The 12,365-nt window shown below is 37.0% G+C and overlaps 1 protein-coding gene across 1 annotated transcript; it reads left to right on the forward strand.

Moving 5' to 3' along the window:
- The first annotated feature begins 4,357 nt into the window (after positions 1–4,357).
- Positions 4,358–8,817, forward strand: LOC127427739 (CCHC-type zinc finger nucleic acid binding protein-like). Its single transcript, XM_051675529.1, has 5 exons — positions 4,358–4,487; positions 6,455–6,579; positions 6,664–6,729; positions 8,236–8,434; positions 8,565–8,817. The coding sequence occupies exons 2-5, from the start codon at positions 6,477–6,479 to the stop codon at positions 8,680–8,682; spliced, it is 486 nt and encodes a 161-aa protein (XP_051531489.1). The 5' UTR covers positions 4,358–4,487; positions 6,455–6,476; the 3' UTR covers positions 8,683–8,817.
- Positions 8,818–12,365: the final 3,548 nt, after the last annotated feature.

The raw sequence follows: 12,365 nt of genomic DNA on the forward strand, positions 1-12,365 counted from the left end.
TGTTCCCGTGCTGCTTTTTCCAGTGAACTCAGGTATGTGTGAAAACTTTGTCATTGTCATGCCTCCCTCAGGCTCTGTACCTCCCTCAGCGCTCTGCTCCTCATCACACGATTTCTAATTTACCGCACCTGCACTCAATTCACTTGCTCATCACTGCCTGCATAAATAAGTTTGTGAAGCTTCTCTTTTGTGTGATATCACCTGTACCATTGATCTCAATGTGTAATCCTGTGAATCTCAGTAAACGCTCTCATGCTTGGTTTCACTAACTACAACTTGTGTGACTTGAATTCCTGACAGTCATATAGCCTATATATTTCTGCTAAAGAAAAAGCACAAGTAGATAACGCAACAGCATTGCTCCGAAATAAAGGATGGTTATTTACTGCAGTAATGTTTTTTTTTTAATTATTATTATTATTTGTAAATAATTTTTTATTTTATTTTATATTGTTTTGAAATTGTTTTGGAATGTTTTGGTTTGTGAACGGCGCTTGGTCTGTGGTCTGTGCAAGTTTCTCTTGTAAACAATGACGTGCTTCTTGCCTCCTCCTCCATGTGATGCGTGACCTTACCAACGAGCTTACGTCATCCCTCTCATGAGCGCGTGTCACAGAGATGTACAGAAGTGAACATTTGTAGTTAAAAATATATAAGTATTGTTTTGTTTCTAAAAATAATCACATTCTTAAAAAGCTTGAGTACATTCACTTGCATTGTTTAAAGGAGGAGGCCTGAAATGAAATCCTAAAAATCTGAAATTCTGTTTTGTTGAAGAAAGAAACTCAGATACATCTTGGATGGCCTGAGGGTGAGTAAATTATAAGCAAATTTTCATTTTTGGGTGAACTGTTCATTTAAGTTGAGTTTTTGTCATTGAAGTTTACATTGACTGTTCTGCTGTTTCCCGCCTCCTCCTTGCCCATCCCATACCCATTACACACACACACACACACACACACACACACACACACACACACACATATATATATATATATATATACACACTACCGGTCAAAAGTTTTGAAAAACTTACTTATTCTTTATTATAATTTTTTATTTTTTTCACATTTTAGAATAATAGTAAAGTCATCAAAACTATGGAATAACATAAATGGAACTATGGGAATTATGTTGCGACTAAACACAATCCAAAATAAATCAAAACTGTGTTATATTTTAGTATCTTCAATGTAGTCACCCTTTGCCTAGAATTTGCAGACATGTACTCTTGACATTTTCTCAACCAACTTCTTGAGGTATCACCTTGGGATGCTTTTTAAACAGTATTGAAGGAGTTCCCATCTATGTTGGGCACTTATTGGCTGCTTTTCTTTATTATTTGGTCCAAGTCATCAATTTCAAAAACTTTTTTTTTATTATTCAATTTTAGTTTAATAATGAAATAAATTAATATGGTGGCACAATTATATTTTTGTCTACAAAACTAATTTCAAACATTTAAGCATACGCCTTCAGATCAAAAGATTTTTAAGATCATGAGAAACATTTCAGTCAAGTGTTTCAAAACTTTTGACCAGTAGTGTATATATATATATATATATATATATATATATATATATATATATATTACAGATTACAGAATGCATGCTGTAAAATGTAATTTGTAACGTATTCTGTTAGATTACTCAAGGTCAGTAACGTATTATAAATACTTTGGATTACTTCTTCAGCACTGGTAGATTTTTTTCACCTGTTTTGACTATAAAAAAACTCTGCCAGTACAGTATAACAAAATACACATGTTAAAAATACATTCTCTATAAACCTAAATCTCTTATGCAGTGTTGTTTCTAAAACAAGATCAATCAAATTGATCTTGTTTTAAGTATTTTTAGATATTTTTACAGGAAAACAATACAAAAATTATTATCAAGAATGATTTTTGCCCTAATATCAAAGGTCTTACTAGAAAAAAAAGAAATTATGATCCAACGTGAATTTTCTTGATAAAAAAATATGGTCGTGCCTGGTAACGTGCATGTAGAATGGCTAGAAATAGCATTTTAGCTTAGCATAAAGCTGACAATTTACACAAGGTTTATTTCTATTTCTTCTGCTCCAAACTTACTTCAAACTTATTCTCTGTCTGCTCGTATGAATGTTACACATCATAAGAAAGCGTTTCACCACTGTTCAAATGCACTTTGGATCGCATCATTTATACGCATAAATGTTTTCCATCTGAAAGGACTAAATATTAAATTAAACAAATGACAATAAAATGCAAAGTAATCTTTTCAGTAATCAAAATACTTTTTGAATATAACAGTATTCTAATTACCAATGATTTAAATTGTAAGTGTAGTGGAATACAGGAAAACATGTATTCCGTTACTCCCCAACGCTGTATATATATATATATATATATATATATGTATATATATATATATATATATATATATATATATATATATATATTTATATATATACTAAATACATATTACAACCTGAAATGTATGAAAAGAACCCCTGGCCTGTAAACACAGTTCAACCTTTTGGATAAAACCTACCTTTATTAAATAGTAGACTCTTTCCTGAATGTATGCTAATGTGGTATCTAAACATTATCGATTTTTGGTGTGATATATATATATATATATATATATATATATATATATATATATATATATATATATATATATATATATATATATATACACATTAATATCACACTTCACACAAAAATTCAATAATCTTTTTTTGACAAAGCTGTTGGGTTAAAGACTACTGCATTAGCATACATTCAGGAAAGAGTCTACTATATAATGAAGGTAGGTTTTATCCAAAAGGTTGAACTGTGTTTACAGGACAAAGGTTCTTTTTTTCAATTAACATTTGTATTGATTCATAGACATATAACAAATTAAAAACACAACATATATACATTGAATCAACATTTAACCCCCCCCCCCCCCCCCCCAACCAACACAAATAGAATACACAAAATATAATAATCATATATAATTAAAACTAAACATCTCTCTCCACAGCCCCTCCCTGAGAGTCCCCCAAAAACACTAAGTAATTGCCCCATTTCCTATCAAACAAGTCCCAAAACCCCAGCCTTCTGCTTGATATCTCCTCGAAAGCAGCCACCCTCCCCATCTCTGCACACCACTCCGTAAATGAGGGCGCTCCATCCGACTTACATCCTCTTAAAATAATTTGCCTGCCAATTTTTTATGTGTTTATCCCCCAAATTTATGACCGCCCCATCGCCCAAAATACAGAGTCTGGGGCAGAATGAAATTTGAGTGCCCAAAATGTCACATATAAAACTCTGAACCTTCAACCAAAATTCTTGGATCTTAACACACCCCCAAAAAAATGGGTTGTATCTCCATCTTCTGACTGGTATCGCCAGCAGGTGGGTGTGTCATTAAGACCAAGCCTATACAATCTAGAGGGGGTCCAATAGAATCCACAAAGGTTCTTTAAATAAATTTCAGGGTAGAGCAGGTTGCCATATGTATTTATATACATTAATTTTAATTTAATAGAATTTATTAATTACAATTTCTGTTGGCCAAAACAACTAATAATTTGACATTTATAGGCAATATATCTATCTATCTATCTATCTGTCTATCTATCTATCTATCTATCTATCTATCTACCTACCTACCAGCCTACCTGCCTATATGTCTGTCTGTGTATCATTGATGAGGAAATGAAATGCATGGTTTTTTTTTTTTGACAAATAGTTATGATAATTTACATGACAATGATAAGTTACACCTCACTATGTAAAGTATGTCAATTACCTAAAAGTACAAGAGAAAAAGAAAAGAAAAAAGCAAAAGCAAAAACAAACAGGTATGAGATGATCGCATAAATAACTTAAAAGCTTCACATTGAGACCTAGTGCGTTTTGTTTTGCAATTTTTTATTTTCAAATCAAGAAATAACTCAATATAATGTTTCTTTTCTATCTTAAAAATATTGGGTTTTCCTTTGGCCCTTTTTTACTTATGCATATGGTAATTTCCCCATAATTAGACAATAAAATTTATATATGCATGCTTATGTTTGGGTTTGACGTATCCCATTGGCGTCACAGCGGGTACTGAATGTCTCAGCAGACATACCAAACGGCATCAATGATGCCTTCGGAGGGCACTGTGAAGGGAGAACAATCAGGATAACCACGTTGTAAGGTCATTCCAATAGAATTTTCAATATAAATGACTTAAAAAGTGAATTCTAAACGACCGTTATTTTTTAGCCCCACTTTTTCACCTCCCCAAAGCTTTCACAATGGATGGTAAAGACTTGTAAGGGAATAGGACACAGGGACGATCACTTCCGAATGGAACGCACATTTGCAGAATGTGCAGGCCGTGCGCACAACGTGGTGGGCGGGGCAGGAGGAGTTGTCCATGAGCGTGCCGTGCGCAAACCGCGTGTGGCGCAGCGCAGAGAGGAGGAACCGAAAATAAACAGCAACGAGTCACGTCGTCGAGGTGAGTTCCCTTAAAGGAAGAAAATACGACATTTACACGATGCTTATAGTGTGGTGACATCGTCATGTTGGCGGAGAGTGTCTCCGCTATCTTGAAATGCCAGAGATGTGATTTTGACGTAAATCGTTGAGGTTGAATGTGTTCAGAAAGGTACAGAAGTGAGATTTTCTGAAGGCGCACTTTGGCCTATTGCGACAGGCTGCTAGCGGGAAAGTCACGCGATTCCATCAAACGATTTCGATGATGTTTGAATTTAGCGAATGCAATTTATCTCCGACCACATGCATGTAGCTGAAGGATAGATATAATGTCGTCGTGGGACTGGATGGGCTCCCTAAGGGTGAGAGAGGGTCTGTGGAAACCAGCGTGATGGATGGACCGGGTGAGTGGACAGGCCAAACTGTGCTGAAGACTGCTGCTGATCTCCATCAGGTTTTCATGTTACAATTTATATCGCTACGTGTATGTACAGAGATTCTTGATCTACCTTATCAGAGTTGTTAAATAGTTCGATCAAATTGAAAGACACATGCAACCTGTAATGATTGTGGATGATCACGCCAGAGTTTCGTGGGTTGATGCATAATGGCTGTGTCACAAAACTTAGTGAGCTGCCTGCCTAGACTGTATTTTTGGGCATCATATGATCTCTTTTTCCCCGAACGTTCGAATGCGCTTATGAAGCCTAAAACCAAAGGATCGAATGTGCGCCTGATGCCACTAAACATTCCAATTGAATGTTTGCACGCGCCTATGATGCCTCAAAACATTTATATTGCACGCATGAACGCGCCTGATCAATGACACAAAACATTCCAATTGCACGCACGAACGCGCATGATGCCCCAATACATTTCGGTTCAACGTTCGAATGCGCCTGATGTCCGAAAACATCAGTCTTTAGCAAGTCAGGTCACTCGGCGGCCATCTTTGGAACGCTCCCGGGGAGCTATTTTTCTATGTAAACAAGCGGCATGTCAGTGCAGCTCCAATCTACTTGAATGTGGAAAGACCGAAATCTCCAAAACGGTGGGTTAAGGTTACGATCAAATAACATATGTCAAATCAGCAGTAAAATCTGACTTTACTGGGATCATAAATTGTGCTTCTTTACCTCAGATTACGCTAAAAAACTAAAATTTCCCGTCTTGTATAGCTAGTGCGCATGCACGTTCTCGAGTTGATTGACAGGCAATGTTTGTATCTAAAATGTGATTGGCTCCTTTACCTGAAGGCGGGACTTCCTTTCAACATCTGCTGTCGTTGGTGACCATTCTTTGAGCATTCCAATTTCTCCCATTCATATTAATAGTCTCTGGAAAACATTCAAATTAAACTGCTAAATGATAATAAAAATTCAGTTCAAACGCATCCAGTAGCCAAAACCTTTGACGAACGCGCCTATGATGATCAAAAACATTCGAATCTACCTCTTGAGCAGGCTTATGATGCCCAAAACAGGTTAAAGGGAACATTGTATTGCGCGTGCCAAAAATTTGGCCTAGATTGGCAATTCACCAGGTTCTGAGACATATTCACTGCATTTGTCTTACTACAATTTTTTTTATGGGTAAACGTCCTTTTATATATGAACTGTAACAAATGATAGATAGTTGGGAAAGTGGTTCACAAACTCGAGGCCTAGTTTGTCCTATAGCTGTTTAGTAAAATTCATTCATGACTTTTGTTGTGAATGTATTGTATGACAATCTATTTCTGCATGCTGGATTTGTTTAATGACATTATTAGCTTTTTAAGATTACTTGAGTTTGACAGATCATAACAATCAGCCAATTTGTTTTTAAAGCCCTTTTTTCAGTGAGCACCACCTTCTGGGTGTCTGTTGATTGAATATCTAACATTGTTTGACAACTGTGTGCTACATTCAGAACTCTTTGTATGGCGGTTATTCCCACACATTCCATGCCAGTTTTCTATAGCTTACGTGTATTTTTCTTCTGCTTCAGTCGTAGGGTGCAGTCAGAGGCTATGAGCAGCAACGAGTGTTTTGGTTGCGGCCGAACAGGCCACTGGATCAAGAACTGTCCAAATGCAGGGCGTGGACGTGGCAAGGGCCGCGGCAGGGGAAAAGGTGAGAGCTGAGATGAATTTGTAAATGTTATTTATACATTGCTGGGTTGTTTGTATGAATAACATTTCTCTCATCTCCCTCCAGATCTTTTCTGCTATCGCTGTGGAGAACCAGGCCATGTTGCGAGGGATTGTGAGAGGACTGAGGATGGTAAGGACAAATATAACATACAAATTTATTGGAGGCTGCTGAATGCTCTTTGAATGATACGTGCCTTTTTAACATGTTTCAAATTTACATATTTCACATATCAGTGGGTCAATGCTGTGTAATCCACCTTTTCGCTTTAAGACTGTGTTTTTGTTATTCGTAGATGCCTTTTATTTATATTTTAGAGTTTAGTCACTGGCAAAAGTAGCATAAGTTGAAAAAAATATCACTGAATTTATAGACTTTCATGCAAAACTATGCCTGTCACGATAACTACTTTTGTTGGATGATATATTGTCCCAGAAATAATTGCGATAAACGATATTATTGTCGTTTTAAGTCCATTTTATGCCACTGATATAATGATAATATAATAGCATAATAATGCAAGTACACCCTTTCGAAGAGCATTGAAGTTTTAATTCTTAAGAATATTCAGACATTGGAATTGGAATGTCAAAAAAATAGTCAAGTCAGGAAGGCCCCTATCTGTCTCCAACTGTGGTTTTTGTTCCCAGCTCGGAAAACTGGATGGGATGGTTATGTTTTAAGGTTAGTTGTATTGCCACTTTTCGTTGCCACTGTTTTTAAACAAAGTCGACATACCGGCTCATTCACGTTAATGGGCTCTCCTCTCTCATTTGGCTTAAAGCCTAAATGTTCCCACACCGGAGCTGTGGAATGCGGCTTTGAAACCAAGTCCATTTGGACTTATTCTTCCAAACTTTCTGGCTGGAATTATGCAGTCGTCGGGAAAAACACCTGTTAAAACATCTAGTAGCCTCGAGTAACATGTAATCTTCACCTGTCGCTGTCTGCTCTGTGTGTGTGTGTGGAGCTGTCTGAGCCCCGCCCCCGACTCAGAGAGCAGACGAGAGGACAGAAGCAGCGCAACTGGCTAAAATGTTGGTGACATTCATTCTTATGTAAACAAACGCACGTAAACACAATGGGCAATATCGAGGTCAGCAAAAATTATCGTGGTCATGTCAATATATCGTACGATAAGATGATAACGTAATTATCGTGACCGGCCTATGCAAAACCACTAGTTTTATGCTGTAAAACAGATCAAAGGTTTTTTTTTTTTTGGTTCACTAATTTAATTCTTTTTTTTTAATTATAAGTGACATGAAATCCCACACATTTTCAGATGTGTCCTGAGGCATTACGTGGTATAATGCATCTATGTTTTAAATATTATTCTGTAATTATTACACATGCATCTTTGATTACCTTATTAATTGAGTGAATACATGGAATACACACATTTGTACCTGTAAATTTGTCACACAACAGGACCATTTACAATGAACTAGTGAATGCACAAAGGTGATTCATTTTTTTTTTTGTTGAAAAACTTAGAATAAATGGCGACCAGGTACAAGACTTTAAACATACCCTTTCTCTTATGTGCATGTAAGTTTTTAACCTAAAATCTTGTTTAAAAAAGTTAACTGACTTCTCTTACATCATCTTAAATGATGTTCTGTTCATGTGTTTCAGCATGCTACAACTGTGGCAGGGGTGGCCACATTTCCAGGGATTGCAAGGAACCCAAGAAGGAGAGGGAGCAGGTCTGCTACAACTGTGGCAAAGCCGGCCACATGGCCCGTGACTGTGACCATGCCAACGAGCAGAAGTGCTACTCCTGTGGTGGCTTTGGACACATTCAGAAAGGCTGTGAGAAAGTCAAGTGCTACAGGTAAACAAGGGGAAGAGTTGGAACTGAAATGGATAGAGTTTTCCTGGAAACAGTTGTATTATCTAGTCCCATTAGATAAAGAATGATGTTGAAAATCGCTGTGCCTGATCGTTCGTCTTGTTCCTCTCAGGTGCGGCGAGATCGGCCATGTTGCCGTACAGTGCAGCAAGGCGAGCGAGGTCAACTGCTACAACTGCGGAAAATCTGGCCATGTGGCGAAAGAATGCACCATCGAGGCCACCGCTTAATCCTGTCTCCTTGCTCGCCCCTCCTTTTTCTGATTGATGGTTGTATTATTTTCTCTGAATCCTCTTCACTGGCCAACGGTTGGCAGATAGAGGCTATTCCCAGGCCAGTGAGCTCTTGACATGAAAAAGGAGGAAAGGGGTGGAAAAAAGGCTTTCCACTTACTGCATTTAATACAAAAAAAATGTTTGTTTAGTTTGGTAGAGGTGTTATGTATAATGCTTTGTTAAAGAACCCCCTTTCCATGCCACTGGTGAACAGGGATGTGTGAGTTGAATGGAAGAACGTGTGTCGAGTAGGCCTCTAGAGGCTCGTGGAAAGTTGCCTCGGAGAGATCGGAAAACATACAAATCAAGGAAGCGTTAGCTTCTGAATGATTTGCATTTTTTGTTTCATCAATGAGACTGAGTTAGCTTACGAGTGATTGACCTGGAAAAGCAGACAGGACATAAACCGTCAGTCAGGTCTATCCAGGCCAAACCAGCGTACTGCTGCAGCTATGTGGAGAAAAAAAAAATACCGTTATGTGTAAAATAACGCAAACAACTTTATAGCATATTCTGGAAACATCATGTAATAACAGGTTCTGAAAATGATATCCTTTGTAAAACATTGGTTGTTTGATCGTTCAGAGCAGCTATTATGTTTAAAACCTAGTTTATGATCCCAAGATGGAGTTTTGGTCATTCTACCCAAGGTAAAAACATAAATAAAATAACAATAAAACATGGGGAAAAAAGCTCATAAAACAGATTTGGAGTTAGAAGAAAGGTGAATGTTTTCACAGAAATCAAAATGTTATTTTTGTACAACATCACTTAGACTACTCTAAAAGAAAACTATCATTTGCTTGTACTCAGTTTTTAGGTCGGAAGATAAATGCAATTGAAGTTCTAGGACATAGAAATGTAATTTTAAACTATCAATAAAACTGGAGGAGGAAGGGTTGTAAAGACTGAAGTTTATTTTCTGTGTCGTCTCATTTTATTCTTTCAAAACTATTATCTTAGGGGTTTTCCCTGGGAATAAACACATTTATCATTATTTTGTTTTATGTTTTCATGTTCCACATACAGTATGTTTCAAATAGATTTGCATGCTCCATATTTTTTGGCTCTCAGGGTAGGATTAGGAAGGTTCATTAAGAGGTGTGTCTATACTTTTTTTTTTTTTTTTTTTAAAGGGTGATTTCTGGCCCCTTCCACTAAGCAAAAAGTAATGTGCCTAATTGGCATCTGATGGTTCTATTCTTTGCAAGCTGGGATCAGTTTCAGTTCTGAGCATGCCCAATTATACTCTGATGTAAAAATAGCCAACCTATAAAAAGCCCGATCTGTCATTCTTGTGTGCTGGTCACAGCTGTCATTATATGATGTTTCTTTTTTAAATATATCAGTTTTTCCAAAGTTGTATCTTTTTTAATATTTACAATTAATCACCCAAAAATGAAAATTCTCATCATTTACTCACCCTCATCCCATTCCTGATGTGTATGACTTTCTTCTGCTGAACACAAAAGAAGATTTTAGAATATTTCAGCTCTGTAAATCCTCACAATGCAAGTGAATGGGTGCCAAAATTTTGAAGATCCAAAATGCACATAAACAGCACATAAAAGTAATCCATATCTTCTGAAGTGATATGATAGGTGTGGGTGAGAAACGGTTCAATATTTAAGTCCTTTTGTGTTTGTTGATTTACATTCTTCGTGCAGATCACCCTCTACTGGGCAAGGAAGAGAATTTATGGTAAAAACTGACTTAAATATTGATCTGTTTCTCACCCACACCTATCACATCGCTTCAGAAGATATTAGTTTAACCACTGGAGGCTTGTGTAGCTCAGAAAGTAGATGTGTTCCCATGTCAAGTAGTGATGATTGGCCAAAATGTATTGTCATTGATGCTGTATCATCAGATTTGCCAGTCACTAAGCTTTCCCCTTTTGCCATACATAAGGGTATTGCAGGAACAGCGGAAGAAGTTAAAAAATTACGATCTGGTCAATTTCTTGTGGAATGCTGTAAAAAGGCCAATGCTGAATACCTTCTACATGCCAATCTGTTAGCTGGGGTTCAGATAAAGGCATCTCCTCATTCAACACTGAATTACAGCAAAGGAGTGATTTGCACTAGAGAGTTGGATGATGTAGACGAAGAAGAAATAACCAGACTCAAGGTTTAATAAACGTGAAAAGGATAATAATCAAGTGAGAAGACCGAATGATAAAGACTGGTACATACATAATTGTTTTTAACAAACCTCTACCCCCAGAAAGAGTTTTAATTGGATATCTAAGCATTCCAGTGGACTTATTTGTACCCAACCTATTGTGATGTTTTAACTGTCAGAAGTATGGACATCTAATCTAATGGCTGTAAAAACAAACACACCTGCTGCAACTGTGGTGAGGAAGACCTTGATAAGGAGAGTTGTCAAAAACCATCCAAGTGCTGTAATTGTAGAGGTCATTCAGTTGCATCAAAAGAATGTCCCATGTGGGTCAAGGAGAAGGAAATACAGAGGATCAGATGTACTAAGAAGATCATTTACCCCAAGGCACAAAAAATGGTGACTTCTGTCCCTTCTTATACACTGAATAAAGCATTTGCCTCTGTTGTCAAAAAACCTATGAGAACAGTGGATTGCCAGACAGATCTAACCTGGATGCATAAAGACAAACCCCAAACAATTAACAATAATAAACTTCTCCCAAGGACCAAGAATGCAGGAACTCAGATTGAGCCTCTTGTAAATTATATCCAATTTAACCAGAGTTCAAAAACTGCAAATCAAATTTCAAAAAGAAATACAAAAAAAAAAAATAGCTCCTCACAATCAGAAGTATCCCAAGATTAAACTTCAAAGACAAAACATATTAAAGATGTTGAAATGAGAGAGAGTGGACACCATAGTGGAAGTCCATCTCCTAAAGGCAAAAATTGGGCAACCATCCCTATTTTACCTACCTGATAATGGAGAGTTGTACCATCCAGTGGAACTGTCGTGGCCTCAGGGCTAATTATGCTGAGTTTAGCTGCAGTTATCAATCCTCTTGTCATTTGTCTTCAGGAGACACAAATATCATCAGATTGTACCCTCTCTTTTAAAATTTTTACAGCTTTTAAATACCTTTAAACCTAACAAATAGACGGGCTTCTATACTATACACCACCAAGGTACTATACGATTGGCTTTGGAGGGTTTCGGAACATCACTGATCCAAAGTCTATATGAAGAGGCTAATGAGCTTTCTTTGGAAAACAGACGCCTGAAGCTGGCTTAACAATACACAATCAAGCTTAACACAAATAAAGAAAATCCGGCCTATCCAGCAGTGCTTTCATCTCAATTTAATGTATGGAAGAAAAAAAATGACATTCGCCCACTTGGTCTACACGTTAAACCTCATCTGGAGAATTTAAAAGTGGATTTAAACATTTTGGAACAGACTCACTTTTGCAAAATTTCTCAGTGGGACCTCAGAAAACCAAAAATCCTTCTGGATTTAACAAGAAACAAAAAGTCAAAAACTCATCCAAATGATTATCACCAACAACTTCTGGATATTAGACAAATGTTTTCATTACATATTCCACTTTATACAGATGGATCTAAATCTGAAAATCATGTGTCTGCGGCTTTTGCAACAAATCAACTGTCAGGATGTACGTATTTCTGACCAA

Source organism: Myxocyprinus asiaticus, chromosome 37, assembly GCF_019703515.2.
Source record: "Myxocyprinus asiaticus isolate MX2 ecotype Aquarium Trade chromosome 37, UBuf_Myxa_2, whole genome shotgun sequence".
Classification (NCBI taxonomy): domain Eukaryota; kingdom Metazoa; phylum Chordata; class Actinopteri; order Cypriniformes; family Catostomidae; genus Myxocyprinus; species Myxocyprinus asiaticus.